General features: G+C 40.5%; 1 protein-coding gene across 1 annotated transcript in view; it reads left to right on the plus strand.

Moving 5' to 3' along the window:
• Positions 1–24524, plus strand: part of LOC140491781 (cationic amino acid transporter 2-like) — a 58773-nt gene that overhangs the window by 20499 nt on the left and 13750 nt on the right. The window contains exons 6-8 of the mRNA XM_072590184.1: positions 1409–1545; positions 18748–18970; positions 23010–23146. Coding sequence (XP_072446285.1) covers positions 1409–1545; positions 18748–18970; positions 23010–23146 — 497 coding nt within the window. The remainder of the gene's footprint in view (positions 1–1408; positions 1546–18747; positions 18971–23009; positions 23147–24524) is intronic.

The raw sequence follows: 24524 nt of genomic DNA on the forward strand, positions 1-24524 counted from the left end.
TGCCTTTTGAACGAGCTGGTGCAGACAGGGATGATCTTCGTCTGTGATTCTCTGCTTACAATTGATACAGCTTTTCTTGGTTAATTCTGCTCTATGCTCTCTGAAAATGCTAACTTTTGTTGCATCAAATTCACAGGTTCTGACAGCATTCCAAGGGCTTAAACATGTATTACTAATTTATCCGTGTGCTACCAATGCAGTTGAGCTGTGTGGGTTCCAGACCCCAAGCCTGAGTCCCAAACACCAAACTCACTTGTCTGAGCTTGGCTACTAGCTGGAGATTTACACCTGACTCCCATCTCCTGGTGAGAACATAGGAGAGAAATAAAGAAATGGTGATGATTCCATCTCAATATTTTTAAGGCAAAAGTAGATAGATTCTTGATTACCAAAGTGATGTAAGATTACTGGGGATGTGCAGGATTGTAGAGTTTAGGTTAAAATCAGTCCAGGCATAATCTTATTAAATGGTGGAGCAGTTTCAAAAGGGCCAAATGGTCCATTCTTATTCCATATTTAGGTGTGTATAACTCAGATTTTTCTGCAGTACAAATGCAACTCACAGAGCTCAGCTGAGGACAGGATCAGGCTCAATCAGAAGAACATAAGAACTTAAGAAATTGAAGCAGGAGTAGGCCATTGGGCCTGTCAAGCCTGTTCCGCCATTCCATAAGATGGAGTCATTGAGTCACAAAGATGTGCAGCATGGAAACAAACCCTTTGGTCCAACTTGTCCATACTGACCAGATATCGTAACAATATATTCCCATTTGCCAACGCCTGGCCCATATCCCTGTAAACCCTTCATATTCATATACCTATCCAGATGCCTTTTAAATGTTGCAGTTCTACCAGCCTCCACCACTTTCTCTGACAGCACATTACATACATGCACCAGCCTCTGTGTGAAAAGGTTTCCCCATAGGTCCCTTTTCTATCTTTCCCCTCTCACCCTAAACTGACATTTTCGTGGACTCAGTTCCACTTACCTGTCCCCTCAACGTAGCCCTTAATTCCTTTACTGTTCAAAAATCTATCTGTCTTTGCCTTAAAAACATTTAATGAGGTAACCTTAGCTATATCATTGGACAGGGAATTCCACAGATTCACAACGCTTTGGGTGAAGAAGTTCCTCCTCAACTTAATCCTAAAAGTGGTTCCCCCTTATTTTGAGGTTATGACTCACTGGAGAAGCATGGTGGTTCCTGTAGTTGAATAGCCTGCAGGTGCTCACTTTCTAAATTTACACTCAAGTAATAGCCGTGTGGCTGATGTATAGTCAGGCGGGCTGCTAAAACCTGTTTGACTGTACCACAGCTCAGGCCACAGGAAAGAAAGGCAGTGTGTGATAACAAAAAGGCTCCATCAGTGTACAATGTATGCTTATCATTTCTTTTATCTTCTTTAGGAATCTGTCCTCTTTGGTAAACATAACCAGCGATTATGGAGTAGGAGGATTTATGCCTTATGGATTCAGTGGCACTCTGACTGGTGCCGCCACTTGTTTCTATGCATTTGTAGGGTTTGATTGCATAGCAACGACAGGTATGTTCTTCTGTAGCTAAACAAAAAAAAAATTACTAATGCTAGATATCCAAAGCATGTTGTTGACCATCAGTTATGGTAGCATAGTGATTATGTTGCTGGACTAATAATGATGCAAGGACATGAGTTCAAATCACACCATGACAGAGGGAGAATTTGAAATGAGTCAAAATCTACATTAAATATCCAGTCCTCCAAATATTGATTGTCAGTACGATTGTTATCAAAGCTCATTAGTGTATCAGATAACAGGCGGAATCTTATCAGGGTCTGAGTAACATGGCCTATTGTGGCAGAATTGGATGAGAAGTCCTGAGATGTCTATCCCAGAGTTGGGAACATATCACTCTGCCTTTTATGTATTTAAGAAGCAGAGTGACAAGTTTCTCGCGAGACAATTGCCAATTAAAGAAGATTATTGCTCCCTAAATGCCCTGTTACTGGCTAGACACGTCTCTTCAATAGCTTCTTATCTTAATAAATGCACCCAATAAGCTAGACATTGAGGAACCTTGAATGAAATTCTGAGAGGGTACCCAGCGATTTCAGCTCACCACTTACTCTGAAAGTCCTTCAACATCTCAGGGCACATTGCATGGGCATTGATCACAAACATCCCATATCCATGGACGTTGGCATCTGACACGTGACAGCCACTGAGATTCCTCATGGTCCATTTCAATTCACTTAGAGGATGCTTCTGAACTTCAATGCTGCATCTCGAACTGCTCCTGCAACTATCACTGGATTACTGCAGCAAGGACTCTGTACAATCAGGGGCATGCATCCAGCTCATATCACCCTCCCATGAGGGGAAACGTCCTCTCAGCATTTATCCAGTCAAACCCCCTAAGAATCCTTTATGATTCAATGAGATCATCTCTCATTCTTCTAAATTCCAATGAATAGAATCCCAACCTGTTTAACCTTTGCTCATAAGACAATTCCTTCACGCCAGGGAATCATTCTAGTGAACCTTCTTTGAACTACCTCTTAAATAAAACCTTTTCATAAATAAAGAACTAAAACAACTTACAGTATTCCAGATGTGGTCTCAACAGCATCTTGGACTGTTGTATAGTCTTATACAGTAAGACTTCCCTACAGTTATACTCCAACCCCCTTGAAATAAGGACGAACATTCCATCAGCCATCCTGAATACATGCTGCACCTATGTGTTAGTTTTATTTGTTTTACCCCCAAGTCTGATTAATGTCATAGCTTTCTGCAGTTTTTCTCTATTTAAATAAAAAATCTTCTCTTTCATTCTCCATTTCAAAATGAGTAATGGGCAGTAGTTCAATAACTGATTGCTCCATCTGAATATTGTAACTAAGTTTCACAAGTGGCTCACAGAATTCCAATAGCTGGACACGAAGGTATTAGGAAAACATGACTAAAATATTGAAATATTTTTATTGGCTGGGATTACATAAAGATGTGGTCAAACTTTGTCAAACATGACATATATAGTGTCATAGAGACATATAGCACGGAAACAGACACCTTCAGTACCAACTAGTCCATGCCGAACATAATCCCAAACTAAACTAATCCCACCTGCCTGCTCCTGGCCCATATCCCTCCAAACCTTTCCTATTCACATGCTTATCCTTTAAATGCTGTAAATGTGCCTGCATCCACCACTTCCTCAGAATGTTAATTCCACTTGTGAACCACCCACTGTGTAAAATATTTGCCCCCATGTCTTTTTTAAATCTTTCTCCTCTCACCTTAAAAATGTGCCCCCTAGTCTTGAAATCACCCATCCTAGGGATATATTAGGTTGTGGAAACTCTAACCATGAATTAAAATTGCCCCAGTTTTTGAAGAATCCTTTCACAGTGCCTTAATAGATTGTAGGAACTATACCCAAAATTGGGAATTGGCATCAGTCTATTTTAACAATTATGGATATTTCCACTAGGATTCCTGAAGGGGTATTTATTTTTAGAAAAAATACTGCCAAAGTGACCATGGAAATATTATGTCTTTTTGTTTACAAGATATGGATTACCCAAAAAAATACAATTAGATCAAGCTTTAAAGTTTATGTCACAGATACTTAAAGGAATGATGACTATTTTATGGATAAAACAATTTGCATCTTCTATATTATCACCCAAAATCGCAAGGTGCATTGAAAAGATGACATCAAACTTTGAAGACCATGATTACAGATTATTGTCAATACTGTCCTGCTAATTGAGATAAAGGAGTTCTGTTGTTACCATTTGTCTACAGGATTTAATCCTTTTTAACTAATGTACAAACGTAGAGAGAGAGGACCAGTTAATGTAATCAAAGAGAAACAGATTAAAGGAAACTCAGAAATGACCTTCCAGTCTATATTCAAGGCAGAGATAGATTCTATTACTGAAAATCGAAAGTAACGGGAAAATGGGATTGAGAATGATCAAATCAGCGATGATCTCATTGAATGATGGAGCAGACTTGATGAACTGAATGGTCTACTCTGCTCCTCCATTTTATGGTAATTGAGGGAAAAAAGTCAGGAAAAACTGATTTAGCTGTTCATGATGTTAATGTGGGAATCAATCCAGAGAGATTAGTCCAACCAATGGAAGATATTAAATTTAAGAAGAACAGTAACGTTATTGAACTGAGGCAGAGTAGCAGAGCTTACCTATCAAGATGGGTCTAAAATCAAATGGGGCACAATGTTTCTGTACTGATTACCACAAAATCAGTGTGCTCACAAAAGTGTACATACATCCTATTCCATGTTTGGAGGGGACTTCATTGAATAATTTGACCACGTTTGATTTGTCACCAAAAATCAACAGGCTAAAGGGATATTGGCAAGTTCTGTTGTTGGAAGGAACCAAAAGAAAATCAGCTTTTATAACACTGGGTAGACTTTATGAATGCTTGGAGTGGGAAATGCACCAGCAATGTACTAACAACTAACCAATAAACGTATTGAGCCTTATTGTGTTTAAGTCAATAACCTGGTAGCATTTAGCTTGACCTGGGAAGAACATTTACACCACCCGACTTAGTTGTTTGATTGGCAACAAAATAATAATTTGGCGATTAATTCAGTTTAGGGTGAATTGGCTAACACAGAAGTGACTTACTTGGGCGATGCTTTGGGACAAAGCCAAGCAGCACTTGTAGAAGTGAAAGTAAGGGCTCTGTTGGAATTTCCCATGCCTAGGATGAAAGGTGAAATTTTGTGTCATGTTGACATGAATGGATTTCATTACAAGTTTGTCCTGAACTTTAGCACCTGTTGTCCTGTTCCCATCCCCCTGCTCGATTAGTTTAAACCCACCCCAATAGCCTTAGCGAACTCCCTGCCTCCCCCAGGATATTGGTACCCCTCTGGTTCAGATGAAGACCATCCTGCTTGTAGAGGTCCTACCTATTCCAGAAAGAGCCCCAATTATCCAAGAATCCAAAACCCTCCCTCATGCACCATCCCTGTAGCCACGTGTTCAACTCCTCTCTCTCCCTATTCCTTGCCTCACTAGCACGTGGCACGGGCAACGAACCAGAGACAACAACTCTGTTCGTCCTAGCTCTAAGCTTCCATCCTAGCTCCCTGAATTTCTGCCTTAAATCCCCATCTCTCTTCCTACCTATGTCGTTAGTGCCTATGTGGACCATGACTTGGGGCTGCTCCCCCTCCCCCTTAAGGATCCCAAAAACACAATCAGAGACATCACGAACCCTGGCACCTGGGAGAGAACACACCAACCGTGAGTCTCTCTCATCCCCACAGAACCTCCTATCTGTCCCCCTAACTATGGAGTCCCCAATGACTACTGCTCTGCTCCTCTTGCCCTTTCCCTTCTGATCAGCAGGGACAGACTCTGTGGCAGAGACCTGTACCCACTGCTTTCCTCTGGTATGTCGTCTGGGTTGGATGGGATTTATCCTACAATCCTCTGGGAAGCCAGGGAGGAGATTGCCGAGCCTTTGGCATTGATCTTCAAATCATCATTGTCTATAGGAATAGTGCCAGAAGACTGGAGGATAGCAAATGTGGTCCCCTGTTCAAGAAGGGGAGTAGAGACAAACCTGGTAATTATAGACAAGTGAGCCTTACTTCAGTTGTTGGTAAAGTGTTGGAAAAGTTGTAAGAGAAAGGATTTATAATCATCTAGAAAAGAATAATTTGATTCGGGATAGTCAGCACGGTTTTGTGAAGGGTAGGTTGTGCCTCACAAACCTTATTGAATTCTTTGAGAAGGTGACCAAACAGGTAGACGAGAGTAAACCGGTTGATGTGGTGTATATGGATTTCAGCAAGGCGTTTGATAAGTTTCCCCATAGTAGGGGAAAATGCAGAGGAATGTACAAAATGCAGAGGAATGGGATTGTGGGAGATATAGCAGTTTGGATCAGTGATTGGCTTGCTGAAAGAAGACAGAGGGTGGTGGTTTATGGAAAATGTTCATCCTGGAGTCCAGTTACCAGTGGTGTACTGCAAGGGTCGGTGTTGGGTCCACTGTTGTTCGTCATTTTTATAAATGACCTGGAAGATAGCGTAGAAGGGTGGGTTAGTAAATTTGCAGATGACACTAAGGTCGGTGGAGTTGTGGATAGTGACGAAGGATGTTGTAGGTTACAGAGAGACATAGATAAGCTGCAGAGCTGGGCTGAGAGGTGGCAAATGGAGTTTGATACGGACAAGTGTGAGGTGATTCACTTTGGTCGGAGTAACCGGAATGCAAAGTACTGGGTTAATGGTAAGATTCTTGGTAGTGTAGATGAGCAGAGAGATCTCAGTGTCCAGGTACACGGATCCTTGAAAGTTGCCACCCAGGTTGACAGGGTTGTTAAGAAGGCATACAGTGTTTTAGCTTTTATTAATAGAGGGATCGAGTTCTGGATCCATGAGGTTATGCTACAGCTGTACAAAACTCTAGTGGAGCCGCCTTTGGAGTATTGTGTACAGTTCTGGTCACCGCATTATAAGAAGGATGTGGAAGCTTTGGAAAGGGTGCAGAGGAGATTTACTAGGATGTTGCCTGCTATGGAGGGAAGGTCTTATGAGGAAGGGCTGAGGGACTTGAGGCTGTTTTCGTTAGAGAGAAGGTTGAGAGGTGACTTAATAGAGACATATAAGATAATCAGAGGGTTAGATAGGGTGGACAGGGAGAGCCTTTTTCTAAGAATGGTGATGGCGAGCACGAGAGGGCATAGCTTTAAATTGAGGGGTGATAGATATAGGACAGATGTCAGAGGTAGTTTCTTTACTCAGAGAGTAGTAAGGGTATGGAATGCTTTGCCCGCAATGGTAGTAGATTCGCCAACTTTAAGTACGTTTAAGTCGTCATTGGACAAGCATATGGACATACATGGAATAGTGTAGGTTAGATAGGCTTCAGATTGTTATGACAGGTTGGCGCAACATCGAGGGCCGAAGGGCCTGTAGGTGCTGTAATGTTCTATGTTCTATGAAAATGCTGAGCGCGGATGTGGGAATCAAAAGCCAAAATGTTTCCATTGTAATAATGTAGGACACCTTCATTCAAAATGCTTGAAGTTGTATAGGAAGGCAATGGGACTTATTGTGGCTTGTGAGTCTGGAAAAGGATCTTAAATTATGACATCAGGCATAGCTTTTACTACAACATAAGACTGAAAGAAAACATTGCAATGAATGCAGACGCGAATAAGGCAGATAGAAGATATTTTTTATCATAAGGAAAGATAATTCCTTCATTTTAAAATGATGTCAACATAATTATATTAAGGGACACAGGAACTACTCAGTGTCCTGTGCTGGAGCAAAACATAATCTTTCCTCCAGAGAGTCCAACGAAAGCGAATGTGTGAACAAATAAGTGGAGAGTATACCCTGGTTCCATTGTAAGGCTGAAAGTAAATGTCACTGTAAATGCAGGAGAGGTGAATGAGGTAGTTGAGAGTTAGAAAAGATTTTTGTCCCAAGGAAAAGTAACCTCTTATTTATGGCTAAACACTGAAATATATTAAGAGATACAGGAGCTAGTCCTTTGCTGGAGAAGGTCTTATTTTTTTCAATCAGAGAACACATTAAAAACCAAAATTTTAATAAATATAAAAAGTGGAGAATATATACACATTCCTATGTACAAAGTGCATTTAGAGTGTGGCTTAATATCTAGAACAGTGGAAAGGAATTGTTCATTCATTACCCATAGATAGAGTTTGCTTACTCCTAGGTAATGATTTGACAAGACTGAAGCTTGCAGTTTTGAACACTATCATAAAGCATCCAAATGAGGTTAAAAATAAAACTCACATCATGCTTCCTCCATAATCTAGAGAATAAAGTTTATTTGTTAGAACCTTATTCTTTAACAAGTGTTAAAATGGATTATTAATTACTAATATGCAAGCTTAAATATTGTCTCTTCTAAGTTCAAGTATGCACAGACTGTTCATAGATTGGGCCAATAAGACAAATGCTTCCTCAGAAATATGATGGGTGAAGAACATAAGCAAAAAGGAACAAATTCCTCTGATAAAGAATTGCAATTAAAGGAGTGGAATGATGTGAGATTGTCACAGTTCTTTGAATTTTGTGATGATATCACATATGCTGATCAAAGAAGATCCCCAATTTGGTAGCCAGTCAGTTGGATCTAGTTCTTGACATGAGTTAGAAATTCACCTTTTCAAAGTGTTTGACTATTGTTTTTCTTCAACTCACAGAGGGACAAAGAGAGATTTTCACGTACAGGAGGTATGAATGCAACTGCCCCTCGCTCAGTTCTGTGACAAGCTATAATAAACTCCAAAAGCTGTTGCTGGGCAGATTTTTGTTCAATTCAAAGGCACCTGATGCCAGAGCATTTCACAAAAGTATCAAATCCAGTTTCTCCAAAAATTATATGACCTTTTATGAACAGTAAATGGACCCCTTACAGTTACACATTTCCTTAAAGTTGTAAAAAAAACTGGACATTTCTTTTCAACCCAATTTTTCCATTTCCAATTTCAACTAAAATAACATGTAGTCTTTACAGATGATCAAAGAAACGACTAAACAAAGACCATCAGTAGAGGTCAAAGTGATGTCACAAACATGTTAAAGTAGCCGAAGATGGGGGTGATTCAGAAGAAGTGTTTAGTAAGTGTCCTTTTTTTGAGGCTCAGCAAGCTAACCTGGAGTTAAGCAGGTTAATACAATTAGCCCACACTGAGGTTGAGGCTGAAGGAGTTACAATGTGTTGTTGTGTTAAAAATGGAATTCTGATGAGAAGCAGAGACCAGCAAGCAAAGATTGGCACTTAATCGTTAGACAGTGGCACTGTCCAAATATCAGAAAAAAATATTGTGGGTAGCATATGAAATTTGCACAGCAGAACATGTACGTATATGAATAAAACCAAACATTGATAAACTGATTTTTTTCACTAGCTAGGTCTTCATAAGGATCTAGCTTAGTTATGTGAAACATGCCATACATGTTACATAGCTGGAAAACCTCAATTTATAATCAAACCAGCATCTTTATTTTCCACACCAGTTTTGAGCTCTAGTAAAGCATTAGTAGAGTGTGTAAGACTGTTGCCTAAAACACAAATGGGACACCAGTTTGTTTTTAGAATTATGGATATAACAACTCAATTTCCAGAAGGAATTCCTTAAAGTTATAATGGAAAAATGAACACAATTTTTAACATGTTACGCACTATGAATAGAAATACAGTTGTTCTAGGGTTCCAAAGTTATGTCTGCTTTTTCCCAAGATATGATAATTAACTGGGGTATAAAACAATTGAAGTCCACAGTATATCATCCACAAACAAGGGAAGTTTTAGAGAGATACCATCAGACTTTCAACACAATGATTAAACCACACTGCCATGAACATTTTCTGGATTACGTCAAAGGTCTGGATTCTCTATTGTTTACTACCAGAGATCATCCAAATGAATCCCCAGGGTTTAGTTAATTTGAATGAATCCATTTGTCACAAGATAGGAAGTCCATGAAAATTGATCAAGGAAAAGGCTTCAAGAGAGACAAATCTGCGGTGTTGGATTTATATTTCTGTTTGTAGAGAGACTCTCAGAAGCATAAAAGCTCTATGAAGATGAAAGAATGGGCATACAAACATGCTGAAATCAGAACATTTTGAAAAAGCAAAGAACTGTTAATGTTATTTCCTTTACAAGACAAATCTCTGAAAGTAACATTCAGTAGTTCATACAAAATAGTTAATAGAGTTAGTAAACTATGTCATCTGATGGACACGTTAGATAACAGAAGCAAGAATTGGTTATGTTACTATAATCTGTTAAAATTGTATAAATGTAGAGAGGAATTCAAGCAGGAGCAAGTAGTAAAAATAGTGGAGTATATGGACAATGAGAGTGAGGTAGTAGGAGATGTAGACAATTCACAATCTGTAGTTCCAATTAGAAAATACCGAAACATTGAGTCAGTTAGATATTGTTTTCTCAAACTTAGAGGAAAGACAATGACAGGATCTAATCAGGTTGCTTATAGAATTAAAGGAAATATGGTGGTTGTATATCTTTAGGCAGACATGGTGATGATGCAGGGCAATCAGTATTCATAAAACACTATTCCTCCAATTCAAACCTTGGAAAACAAGCTCAGGTAAAAACAGTGATTGAAAACACGTTAGAGCTGTGGTTAAAGCAGACAGAGTTCTCCAGTGCTATTAGTTTCTTAATTTGATGGGTCAATTAGATTTGATATGGATTATAGAAAAATTACTGCTGTAACAAACATTGATTTCTTGGTTAGAAAATTATATTATAGGGTTGGCAATGCCTCATTCATAGCTAAGATTGATTATATGAAGAAGAACTGGCAAGTACTAATGATATAAAGACTTAAAGGTCTGTCAGATTTTGCTATACTAAATGATGTGTATCAATGCAAACTCATGTTATTCACATTTAAAGGCCCTCCACATACATTCGAAAGACTTATAAACTATGCTGTATCTGATTAACCTAATTGTGTAATTTATTTAGATGTTGAATTAATGTACAGGGACACTTGAGAAGAACATGTAAAATGGCAGGAAATTTTGTTTAAACATTTATAGTTTCCTCATTTTTTTTTCCAAGTGTGTGTTCGCAAAAGCAAAATCACTTACTTTGGATATATTATGGAGCAAATTGATGTCTAGTTAAGGACAGCAAAATAAAGGCAATGATAGATTTCCCCATTCCAAAACACAAACATGGAAAAGCATGAGGCCTTTGCAGTTGCTTGGCTTTTATTGGAGATTTGCTTCAATGCTTAGTTTAACAGGTGCATTATTACAAAAACAGTAATATTGTCAAAAGAGTCCCAAAAAGCTTTATAGAGGCTGAAAGCAATCCCAGTGAATGAACGGTTGTTAGCTGTCCCTGACTTCACTGCACATTTTACAATGGCAATTGATACGAGAGACTTGAGGGGGTGATGGAGTGGTGGTAGTGGTGCATAGACCAGACATTAGGGCACTTTTCAAAGTGACAAAATGATTGTTACTACCCTATTCGACATTTCAAAATTTATGGCTGGCACAACTGTAAAGTAACATGAATCTATAATCCCTTGGCCTTTGTAGAGAAATTTAAAATGCAAATACTGGACTGTTTCAATAACGTTTGTTAATACAACCTTGTGCTATATGAATTGTTTGTATTACTAGAAAAGATAATACAAGTGCAGACACATGGGCAAGAATGCAAAGATGTTGGAACAATTTGGAAATTTAAAAAGTAGCAAGAAATTGCACAAACTATGTGTACAGAGAGAATAAAGATTAATGAATGTAATATTTCTGCTGTTTTGTTTAAGATGTGTCTTTGTGCATCATAAAATTACACATCTGTGATTTATTGGAAACAGAGTCAAAAGGTCAAAGCAGACTACAGATTATCTGCTATTTTTTGTAGAAGCGAGTTCTTTTTTGCAAAAAGATGTTGCAAGAGAGAGAGAAAGTGTCATGGCTGATATGTTTCTCAATCCCATTTTCTTGTTTTCTCCCTATGACCCTTGATTCCCTTACTAATCAAGAACCTAACTACCTCTATCATAATAACAATGAATGACCACGCCTCTACAGCTTTCTGTAGCAATGAGTTCCACAGATTCACCAACCTCTGGCTGAAAAACATCCTCAACTCAGCTCTAAAATGTTATCCTTTCACTCTGAGGCTGTGCTCTTGGGTTCTAGTCTCTCCTACTAGCAGGAACATCTTCTCTATGTTTGCTTTACGCAGGCACCTTAGTATTCTATAATTTTCAATGAGATCCCCCACATCTATCTAAACTCCATTGAGTGTAGACCCAGACTCCAGAACCGCTCCTCACATGACCTTCATCCACACGATTATCCTTGTAAACCTCCTCTGGACCCCCTCCAATGCCAGCACATTCTTCCTGTATACAGAGCCTAGAACTGCTTACAACATTCCAAATACAATCTGACCAAAGCATTAAATGCTTCAGCAGTACATCTCTGGTCTTGTACTCTAGCTCTCTTGAAATTAATATGAACATTGCATTTACCTTCCTAATTGCCAAGTGAACTTGCATGCTAACCTTAAGAGATTCCTAAGTCCTTTTCTGCTTCAGACTTCTGAAGCCTTTCCCCATTTAGAAAATAGCATATGCCTACATTCGTCCACCTAAATTGCATAACTTCACACTTTCCCACATTGTATTCCATCTGCCTCTTCTTTGTCTACCCCATTAGCCTCTCCAAGTCCTTCTGCAGCTTTCACGCTTCCTCAACGCTACCCTTCAACTACCTTTGGATCTTCTGCAAATTTAGTAACAATACCTTCAGTTCCTTCATCCAGCATTGACCCCATGAAACTCGACAAATCACCAGCTGCCATCTTGAAAAAGACCCTTTTATCCCCACTCTCTGCATTCTGCCAGTCAGCCAATCTATCCATGCAGTACTTTGCCCCAATACAAGGGGCTGTAACCTTATTTAGCAGCCTTCTGTCAGCACCTGGTCAAAGGCCCTCTGGAAATCCAAATAGATTACATTCACTAGCTCTCTTTTGTCTAACTCTCCTTACCTCATTACCTCCTCTAGGATTCTAACAGATTTGTTAGGCATGACCTCCCCTTGGCAAAGCCGTGCTGACTCAGTCCTATTTTAACATGCACTTCTAAGAGCTCTGCAATCTCATCCTCAATAATGAACTTTAAAATCTTACTAATGAGCAAGGTCAGCCTAACCTTCATATAGTTCCTTCTCTTCTGCCACCCACCCCTTTCTTAAACAAGGGTATTATCCATTTTCTAGTGTCCTGGGACACTCCCTGACTCCAAAGACACTGAAAAGATCACATTCATTGCCACCACAATCTCCTCAGCTATCTTCTTCTGAATTTTAGGGTGTGATCCATCATGTCCAAGTGACTTATCCACCTTCAGTCTTTCAGCTTTTTCAGCACCTTCTCCTTAGTGATGACCATTACATTCACCTCTGCCCTCAACTCTCTAGAAGTTCTTGAATGTTACTGGCATCTTCCACCATGAAAACTGATGCAAAACACTACTCATTTCCTCTGCTACTTCTTTGTTCTCCTTTACTACTTCTCCAGTGTCACTTCTCAGTATCCAATGTCCACTTTTGACTCTTTCTTACCTTTTATATATCTAGAAATCTTATTTTATATTACTAGTTAGCTTACCCTTATATTTCATCTTTTCCCTACTTATTGCTTCTTTTTAAAATTATCCTCTGCTGGTTTTTAAAGGCTTCATAATCCTCTAGCTTTCCAATAATCTTCCTCACAATATATGTATGACAGGTTATGTCAAACTGGAGTAATAATAGAAAATCAGAATATATCTTAAAAGGTATTAAACATACAATTGTTGATAATCAGAGGAACTTAGCTGTATTCAGACATGTTACAGCAATCAATTAGGGAGCCACATTGACATTTGCTGTTACAAAATTGGATTACTACAATAAAGAGGTCCTGCTATGTAGGGTATCAATGAGACTACATCTGAAGGCCTGTGACAGTCTTGATCTTCAAATTATAAAATGGACATACATTTGATGGGTGTGAACTTGCAGCAAGGGTTGGTACCTGGGATTTCAATGTTGTGGCCATTTAGAAGACATGGGTAGAGCAGGGACAGGAATGGTTATTGCAAGTTCTAGAATGTAGATGTTTCAGTAAGAATAGAGAAAATGGTAAAAGAGTTGTGGGGAGGTGTGGCATTGTTAGTCAAGGACATTATTACGGTTGCAGAAAGGGTGTTTGAGGACTCATCTACTGAGGTAGTATGGGCTGAGATCAGAAACAGGAAAGGAGAGATCACCCTGTTGGGAGTTTTCCAAAGGCCTCCAAATAGTTCCAGAGATGTAGAGGACAGGATAACAAAGTTGATCCTCGATAGGAGTGAGAGTGACAGGATACTTGTTATGGGGTCTTTAACTTTTCAAATATTGACTGGGAAAGCTACAGTTCAAGTAATTTAGATGTGTCAGTTTTTGTCCAATATGTGCAGGAATGTTTTCTGAGGCAGTATATAGACAGGCCAACAATTATTGAGGCCACATTAGATTTGGTACTGGATAATGAACCCGGCTAGGGGTTAAATTTGGAGGTAGGTGAGCACTTTGGTGATAGTGACTATATTTCGGTTCGTTTACTTTAGTGATGGAAAGGGGTAGGGGTATACCACAGGGCAAGAGTTACAGCTGGGGGAAAGGCAATTACGATGCGATTAGGCAAGATTTAGGATGCATTGGATGGGGAAGGAAACTGCAGGGATGGGCACAATTAAAATGTGGCGCTTATTTAAGGAATGGCTACTCCAGATCATTGATAAGCATGTACTGGTCAGGCAGGGAGGAAGTTGTCGAGTGTGGGAGCCGTGGTTTACTAAGGAAGCTGAATCTCTTGTCAAGAGGAAGAAGAAGGCTTATGTTAGAATGATTCAGAGATGCCGGTATTGGACTGGGGTGTACAAAGTTAAAAATCACACAATACCAGGTTATAGTCCAACAGGTTTAATTGGAAGCACACTAGCTTTTGGAGCGTGCTCCTTCATCAGGTGGTAGCTACCACCTGATGAAGGAGCGACGCTCCGAAAGCTAGTGTGCTTCCAATTAAACCTGTTGAACTATAACCTGGTGTTGTGTGATTTTTAACTATGTTAGAATGAGATGTTATGGCTTAGTTAGGGTGCTTGAGAGTTACAAATTAGCCAGGAAAGACCTAAAGGCAGAACTAAGAAGAGCCAGGAGGGGACATGAGAAGTCATTGGCAGATAGAATCAAGGAAAACCCTAAAGTTTTCTCTGGATATGTATGGGATAAAAGAATGACTAAAGTAAAATTAGGGCCAATTAAGGAAAGCAGAGGGAAATTGTGCAGAGGGAAAGCAGAGGGAAAATGGAGTAAGAGGAGGTAGGGGAAGCACTAAATGAGTATTTTTCATCTGTATTCATAATAGAAAAAGACAATATTGTCGAGGACAATACCAAAGTACAGGCTACTAGACTATATGGGATTGAGATTCACAAGGAGGAGGTGTTAGCAATTCTGGAATGTGTGGAAATAGGTAAGTCCCCTGACCCAGATGGGATTTATCCTAGGGTTCTTTGGGAAGCCAGGGAGGAGATTGAGAGCCTTTAGCTTTGATCTTTATGTCATCATTGTCTACAGATATAGTGCCAGAAGACTGGAGGATAGCAAATGTTGTTCCCTTGTTCAAGAAGGGGAGTAGAGACAACCCTGATAATTATAGACCAGTGACCCTAACTTCAGTTGTGGGTAAAGTATTGGAAAGGGTTAGAGAGATCAGATTTATTATCATCTAACAATAAATAAGTTGATTAGGGATAGTCAACACAGTTTTGTGAAGGGTAGGTCGTGCCTCACAAACCTTATTGAGCTCTTTCAGAAGATAAAGCGGTTGATGTGGTGTATATGGATTTCAGTAAGGCATTCAATAAGGTTCCCCAGAGTAGGCTATTGCACAAAATACAGAGGCATAGGATTGAGGGTGATGTAGTGATTTGGTTCAGAAAATGGCTCGCTGAAAGAAGACAGAGGGTGGTGGTTGATGGGAAATATTCATCCTGGAGTTCAGTGGTGTACTGCAAGGATCTGTTTTGGGGTCACTGATGTTTGTCATTTTTATAAATGAGGGCATAGAAGGATGGTTTAGAAAATTTGTGAATGATGACACTAAGGTCGGTAGAGTTGTGACTAGTGACAAAGGATGTTGTAGGTTACAGAGGGACATAGATAAGCAGAGAGCTGGGCTGAGAGGTGGCAAATGGAATTTAATGTACAAAAGTGTGAGATGATTCACTTTGGAAGGAGTTACAGGAATGCAGAGTACTGGGCTAATGGTAAGATTCTTGGTAGTGTAGATGAGCAGAGAGATCTCAGTGTCCAGGTGCATAGATCCTTGAAAGCTGCCACACAGGTTGATAGGGTTATTAAGAAGGCATATGGTGCGTTAACTTTTATTGGTAGAGGGACTGAGTTTCGGAGCCATGAGGTCATTTTGCAGCTGTACAAAACTCTGGTGCGACCGCACTTGGGGTATTATGTACAGTTCTGGTCACTACATTATAGAAAGGATGTGAAAGTTTTGGAAACAGTTCAGAGGAGATCTACTAGGATGTTGCCTGGTATGGAGGGAAGGTCTTAAGAGGAAAGGCTGAGGGACTTGAGGCTATTTTTGTTCTAGAGAAGAAGATTGAGAGGTGACTTAATTAAGACATATAAGATAATCAGAGGGTTAGATAGGTTGGACAGTGAGAGACTTTTTTCTTGGATAGTGATAGCTAGCTCGAGAGTACATAGGTTTAAGCTGATGGGTGATAGATATAGGATAGATGTCAGAGGTAGTTTCTTTACTCAGAGAATAGTAGGGACATGGAACACACTGCCTGCAACAGTAGTAGACTCACAAACCTCAAGGGCATTTAAATGGTAATTGGATAAACATCTGGATGAGAATGGAATAGAGTAGGTTAGATGGGCTTCAGATTGATTTCACAGGTCGGTGCAACATCGAGGGCCAAAGGGCCGTACTGCGCTGTAATGCTCTATGTTCTATGCTCTATTTATTGCAAACATTGAAAACATTCTATATTAGTTCCTGGCATGAAACTGTATCCTGTACGACAAACTGAGTAAATTAAATTTATGGAATTTTGAATTTTGTGAGGGCATCTCACTGGAACGTACATGATTCAACTGAAACAGTATTCACAGGATCGACAGTGATATATCATTAATATCAATAGAGAAAAAGTATTGGAGAAATGTCTGGGACTATAATCTGAAATCTATCATCTCACTGGATAGTCTGGAACATGAGGAGTACAGTCTCAAAATAAGGGGACAGTTCATTTCAATTTAGAGGAAAAGAGGTTTATTCATCAAAAGGGTTATGAATCTTTAAAACATTTTTACCCCCGAAGATTGTGGTCATTGTTGAATCACATTTATAGGTGACATATATAGATTCTTGACCTTTGAAATACAGAGGAACCTCGATTATCTGAATATCAATTATCCGAATATTGGATTATCCGAAGGTGACCTCAAGGTCCCAAAAGAAACATTATGTCAAAGAGCTGTTTCAACCCTGATCACATCTATTGTTTACAGGTACAATGATTAAAAATGAACTTGACTCACTGAAGTGCTGCTGAGGACAGACCTGGACAGTCCAGGCACCGTCTCTAAATGACTGACCTCCCGCCCTCTCTCTCTCTACCCCCACACTTTCCCTGGAGTTCTATACAGGCATGAAACCTGAACCCCCCCTTCCCCAGATAATCTCTCCAACATTGTCCTGTGCAGGGCAGAGGTGGTGTGTGTGTGTGTGTGTGTGTGTGTGTGTGTGTGTGCGCTATTTGGAGACACCCCACAAAGGCAGCATCAGTCTTACTGTTGATGTTCAGTCCGGCTCCCCCAGAGAGGGGGTGAGAGGATGGTTGGGGGGGGGCGGTTGGGAGAGCGGGGTTGGGGGCAGGCAGGGGTTCGGGGTGGAATGGACAGGGTTGGGGGTGGGTGGGGGGGCGGGGCGGCGTGGGAGTAGACGGGGGTGCATGGGGTCTCGCACGCAGTGTGCTACAGCCTAGTCTCCTGAACAGCGAGCAGACTTCACTGAAAACTCTGAGCCCAAAAGGAAATCAATTAACCAAATAATCAATTATCCGAACGAAATAGTGCTCGCCCATCTCATTTGGATAATCGATGTTCCTCTGTATTTATGTGAATTGGGAGCAGGCTGGAAAGTATTATTTAAGTTGAAGATTGCCCGTGATTGTTTTGAATGGTGGAGTAGGTTGGAAAGACTGCATGATATATTCCTGCTCCTATTGCTTATATAATGTTCTGATGTAACCCAGCAAAAGTTCACCAGCAGATTGTAATTATTTCTCTGTAAGTTGATGTTTATCCTTCAGTTACGCACCAACCATGAGCTCTGTAGTGCAGTGGTAGTGATTAGATTCCCTACAGTATGGAAACAGGCCTTTTGGCCCAACAAGTCCGCACTGACCCTCCGAAGAGTAACTTACCCAGACCCATTCCCGTACATTTACCCCTGACTATGGACAATTTAGCATGGCCAATCCACCTAACCTGTACATCTTTGGACTGTGGAAGGAAACTGGAGCACCTGGAGGAAACCCATGCAGACATGGGGAGAATGTGCAAACTCCACACAGACAGTCATCCAAGGCAGGAATTGAACCTCTATCCCTGGCGCTATGAGGCAGCAGTGCTAACCAGTGAGTCACCATGACACCCCTCTGTGGTGTCTGTATCTCTAAGCCAAGTATCTGGTGTTAAAGGTCCAGCTGCTCTTGAGGTGCATCATATCATCTGTGAATAAGTTGATTTGAAGACATCTACACCATTCATTCCTCCCATGCTTTGTGAGGGGTGATTCCATGAAGTAGGGCTGCAGGGGATAGATTTTAAATTCATAGTCAAGTGAACCACTCCAAGGGAAATACATTGATCACACTGTCTAAAATAATTCTTTAACTTATTAATTATTATTTCAGAACCTTTCACTATTAATATCAAATCAGTTTCAAAGTTATTGATTTTCAATGACAATTACATGAGCAAAGCAAATTATTATTGTAGCTGTGGCTTGCGGTCGTATTGTTTAAAGGATCTGGAAAAAATCTCATGTTACTTTTCTCCATTGTATCTCACACTGATTCTTTTTATTTTATTATTTTCTCAGGTGAAGAGGTGAAAAGTCCTCAGAAGTCCATCCCAGTTGGGATTATAGCATCTCTTCTCATTTGCTTCTTCACCTACTTTGGGGTTTCTGCTGCTCTTACACTTATGATGCCTTACTATCTGCTTGATATTCAAAGCCCAATCCCTGTGGCCTTTGAATATGTACGATGGAGTCCTGCAAGATACTTTGTAGCTGTGGGCTCTCTGTGTGCACTTTCAACAAGGTATGATGGTAATCTAATTAGTTCCTTAAATGCATTGATTGCATGTTGCTTCCTACATAACATATCCAAGAAATTAATTTATTACTATGCTTGATAATTTGAGCTGTTTCCATAAAGGTGCAACAAACTCTTGTATGAAACCCTAATGAGTCCCCATAGAGTCTGCTTTGTCTAGGAGTGACTATAGTCTGACTCTCAGGAGGTCCAACAAGCCCTTCTTTTTGCACTCTAATGCACAGGTTGCTGAACTTTGTATTACAGGACTCAAGGACAACTGTTCCATTCCTGTCAGTGGGGTCAGTTAGCTCAGTTGGCTGGACAGCTGTTTTACAATGTCATCAGGACTTGCCTCTTCAACCTCTCTCTTCACCTGAGGTGTGATGACCCTCAGGTTAAGCCACCAACAGTTGTCTCTCTTTCTGTCCAATGAGAAAACAATCCTATGGTCTCTGATTTTACCTTGACATCATATAATTAACATTAGTCTTCTTTTTATGTTACATCTCCCCCCAAGTTTCTCTCAACTCTGATGTTATCATTACTTCAACAATTTATTTGAACTATTTACGTTCTCACGATCTCCATCGGGTGCTCCCTCCCCATGTCCCCATGTCCAAACACCTTTGTGGAATGTTTGCTGCTTGTCTTACTGCGGTTCACACGATTGTTTCATGAGGTAATGATCTGCCACCATTTCTGTAATTAGTGTACCATATTGCAAGGTAGTTGACGTTATCCTGTTCTCATCATCCATTTTCTGTATATTCCTACTGATTCTTTCTCAACGCTTTGAGAAAAATCAATGCTTTCTATTCATTCGGAGTGCTCCTACTGGTATTCAAACAGTGTAAGACTTGGCTGAACTGCTTTTCTTAGGACTGTACCTTTCTGATTTATTATTTCTGAGCCAAACCTTCTGCACGGTACCAAACCTGACAAAATCTTCACTGTGGGCCTAGAATTGTACCAACTCTGCTGTTTCCTTTTGGGGTCATTCTCAATTTTTCTAATTCTCTTCTGGTTTTGTGATTTTAGACTTAGTCCAAGGATTTTGCTATCATTATGGTATATCTGTTCGCAATCATTTACTCATTAGTAACTCTAACAGCGAACTTCCATTACTCAAAAGCATTGATGTGATTCGTAAAGATAAATTCCAATCAGTGTTTTTGACCATTAACAACTTCAGGGTTTTAACACTCTCTTGGCTTCTCTAATAGTCTTTAGAAGAAGAGGAGAACTCATGACATGATTGACTGTGATTCTGTTGTGAACCTCAAACTCATCATTCTTGAATTGCAGAACAATGTCTGACACACTAAAACTGAGAAACACTTACAGCCTCAACTAACTGCTCTTGCTCGGTATTTACATTGTGTTCTTCTGTTTCTGCAAATGCTCGAGATACAAATTCAACACATGTCATCCTAAACTGAAATGAGCATGTGCCTAATCCTGAGGAAGATGAATCTGTAACCGATACTATGGGTAATCTGGGGTTATAGTGAGCTAGTACATCAAAGCAAAGTCATTTCTGTCTTATCCCTTCCAAGCCAACTATTGAATTTTCCTCTGAAGCTCTCCAATATTCTATGATTATAGCCAGATTTTGAATAAATTTCTCCACCTGGTTGACCATTTCCACAAAAAGTTGGACATCATTGACACTCTGGTTGTGTAAACTCGTTTATTGCCTTCATTTTCCCGGGATTTACCATGATTCCTTTCTCTTACATGACATAGGTGAATAATCTCATTCTTATCTTTGCAAATTGACAATTCCCATTGAGCATGAGGCCTACAGTCTGCAATACTTTCAGAACTTCACAAGCACTGATCATGCTCCTTTTTAGTGTGTCCAAGTATGTTCTCTGTAATGAAATGATTAATGCTCATGTTCCATTCAAGCATTTGAGACGTTGCTTGCGGAAATGTTTCTGGTGCAGATGAAATTGTAAGAGGTCAGTGATTAAAGTAAAATCACCAGAATGGCAACATTGACTTGTAGTCTAGAGGTACTTTACAAAAGCTGGTGTTTGCATCTAATTTTATAAAGAGCACACTATTGGGTGGTTAGCTCCGTAGTCATCATTGCTGAAATTGGCTAGACTTCCTCATGGACTGCCAGGTCTACACATGAACTGAGCTCTCATTGGGCTCAGGAACTGTCAACAGTCCTGACACTACCTTGTTGGCTCTGTAGCAGTTGACTTTGTTGCATACTGCCATGTAGAACCTTCCCTTTCTCGAACAATGAGTGTGAGACATTCCTGGAAGTACATACATTCTCTGGGCGACTTGAAGTAATGCGATGCAATGTTCTTTCTTGAGCATTTCCAGACCTTTACAAAGTTTGAGGGAATTCTTTCTGAAATTCTGTCCTATTTGCATTGTGCAATATTGCATCCAATGTTTCGAGCCGCCCTACCTGTATGTATGCCTTTCTACTAAAGATAAATGTGGCTCCGGTCTTTAAGACATCAAGAGTATTGTTAAACTCTCTCCACTTGTCGCGAAGTGTGGGAGAAAACTAAACTTGTACCTGAGTCCAAAAACGTGCAGGTCAGGTGAATTGGCCATGCTAAATTGCCCGTAGCGTTAGGTGTAGGTGAATGGGTCTGGGTGGGTGCGCTTCGGCGGCTCAGTGTGGACTTGTTGGGCCGAAGGGCCTGTTTCCACACTGTAAATTATCTATTCTAATCTAATCTAATCTAAGATCTGGGCTCCCTTGGACCTTGCAGTCTGATGCTCACAGTTTAACATTTGTCCAGTTTAACACTTTCTTGAAGCCTAGCAATTCCAGTAAAGATTAAGAGGTAAAGTAAGTCGAGTTTTATCTACATGGCTGCACTCTCATAAGAGAGAGACGGCTGGTAATGCTTTAACCTGAGGACCGCCACATCTCAGGCAAGGGGTTGGAAAGGAGAGCCCTTTATGGTAATCTCAGCCAGTCACAGCAATTGAACCCATGCCACTAGCATCATTCAATAATCACAAACAAGCCGCACAGCCAACTGAGCTAATCAACCCCGAGCCAGGGCCTATTCTTGCCCTCTTTGACTTCACCCAAAAATGTATAGTTAAATATATACTTTTCCTTCTTTTTTCATTTTCCATTTCCTGGATTCTCTCATTCTCCAGAGCCTTTTCAGATGATTAAAATGTTTATGCTTATTTTGGTGTGATGATATACATTTAAACCTGAAAATGTGCTGCAAGTGCTTGGGTTTGCAACATTGAATGCACTCAACTCCCCCTGCTGGTTATTCCTGGCATTGGTAATACTACCATGCTTCACAATGTGAACAAACCAATATATCTAACATAGGCAAAAGTGAAGACTGCAGATGCTGGAGATCAGAGTCGAGAGTGTGGTGCTGGAAAAGTACAGCAGGTCAGGCAGCATCTGAGGAGCAGGAGAATTGACATTTCGGGCAAAAGTCCTGTATTTGTTTCTCCTACAGCTTTGCCATTTCATTGGCTTTTGGGAGGATGACAACGGCATCTTGGAATCTACCCAACTGATTAATTTAAATGATGCTTAGGTGTTTCCTTTGATAATGGCCTGATTCTGAGCTTCAGTTTCAGGTTAGGCGATTTAGGACTGCGATGAGGAAACATTTCTTTCCTCAGAGAATAGTCAACTTGTGGAATTCTGACGGCTGAGGATGCTGGGCCACTGAGCATATTTAAGAAAGTGACTCTTAATCTTTTAGCTATCAAATACTTTGAGAGATATATATTTGAGGTGGAAGATTATTCATGAGTGCATTGAATGTCAGAGCAGCTGCGCATTCCTGTTCCTAGTTTCTACAGTTCACCCATTAGTGCCATTATATGTTATTGTTTTATTCTTAAACATTTGACAGGCTAGACATTTGGTGAAAATGTGTTGCTGGAAAAGCGCAGCAGGTCAGGCAGCATCCAAGGAACAGGAGAATCGACGTTCAGGCATAAGCCCTTCTTCAGGAAGCACTGCATATCTCTCACTTCTTTTTAGTTTGGATTTTGGTTTTAATTCTGATTTATTCCTCCACAGCCTGCTGGGCATGATGTTCCCTTTACCCCGCATCCTGTTTGCTATGGCAAGGGATGGCTTACTGTTTGACTTTCTAGCAAAACTGAGTAAACGTCACACCCCAGTTATTGCCACAATAATTTCAGCAAGCATTTCTGGTAAGAAGGGTTATTTGTTAACCGTATAGCTGGGGTTGAAAATGTCCATATACTATTGGCTTAGCAGATTTTCAAACAATTAAAATACACTCCGCTTTCTCTCAGCATTTGTTGCTTTTTCAAATGAATCGATAATGCATTTTCAATGCTGTACTTCCAGTAAAATCTTTGGGCCGCACTGGGTGGGAACAGAAGTGGACAAGCCTGAAAATACAGTGGCATTCCAGACTTTGGGATGTGGAGATTAGGCATGTTAGGTATCTTGTTAATCAAAATGAATGGAAGCAGACCAGTTGCCCTGAATTTTCCCATGCGGGATGAGGGACAGAAAAGGTTTCTGGAGGTGAGTGCAAGTAGGCCTAACAGCAGGCCAGGATGAAAGTGTTGAGGTCTGGATACTTTCACTGCCTGCTTGGGTGCAGGTTCAACCCCACGACACCTTATTGATGGGCTCACCACCCCACCCCAACCCATCCCAGTTCTGGCCACCCACTGCAACCATTGGAACCCTCCCCAAAACCACTGTGGATACATCTACACCAAATTTACCCTAGTCGTTCTAGAAGACTGCTCACTGCCCTTTCTCAAGGTCATCTAGAGATGTGCCATATAAATATCAGAACTAACTGGTGTGCCAGTTTCCTGATTCTGTTCCCAGTACCACTTTTTTTCTCCTAACTTTTTAAAATAAAGAAGAAAAACAGAAAGCAAATGTCTTCCTAGACAAGGAAACTGTCTTCCTCTCACAGTACATTGGCTGCGGCCAGCCACATGGGAGTCAGTCCCTTGAGTGATTAGATTCCCTACAGCGTGGAAATAGGCCATTTGGCCGAACAAGTCCACACCAACCCTCCAAAGGGTAGCCCACTCTGACACATTCCCCTACCCTATATTTACACCTGACTAATGCGTCTAATATTATGGGCAATTTAGCATGACCAATTCACCTGGCCTGCACATCTTGAACTGTGGGAGGAAATCAGAGCACCTAGAGGAAACCCACAAAGAAAGACACAGGGAGAATGTGCAAACTCCACACAGACAGCCGCCCGAGGAATCAATCCTGGGTCCCTGGTGCTGTGAGGCAACAGTGTGCTAACCACTGAGCCACCATGCCACCCCATGAGGAGAGTCTGAAACTCCTGTTTTATTTTTTTCCCACCTAATAGCAGTAGTGCTTATTTACCCAGCACTACTTTGGCCATGAAGCTCGTTAAGAAGCTTGTTAGAGGTAATTTTAAGAGGCTGACTCAAATTTTCTAATCAACTTTCAGTTTCTGATGTAGTGGGTGAAGAGGGGGGAAATAGATTGCTTGGAAGAAGCCACTAAGTATGCAGTTCAGGGTGCTAATACTCTAGGGAGACCTCCAGCCTCTCT

The sequence above is a fragment of the Chiloscyllium punctatum genome, chromosome 20 (genome assembly GCF_047496795.1).
Source record: "Chiloscyllium punctatum isolate Juve2018m chromosome 20, sChiPun1.3, whole genome shotgun sequence".
NCBI classification, from domain to species: domain Eukaryota; kingdom Metazoa; phylum Chordata; class Chondrichthyes; order Orectolobiformes; family Hemiscylliidae; genus Chiloscyllium; species Chiloscyllium punctatum.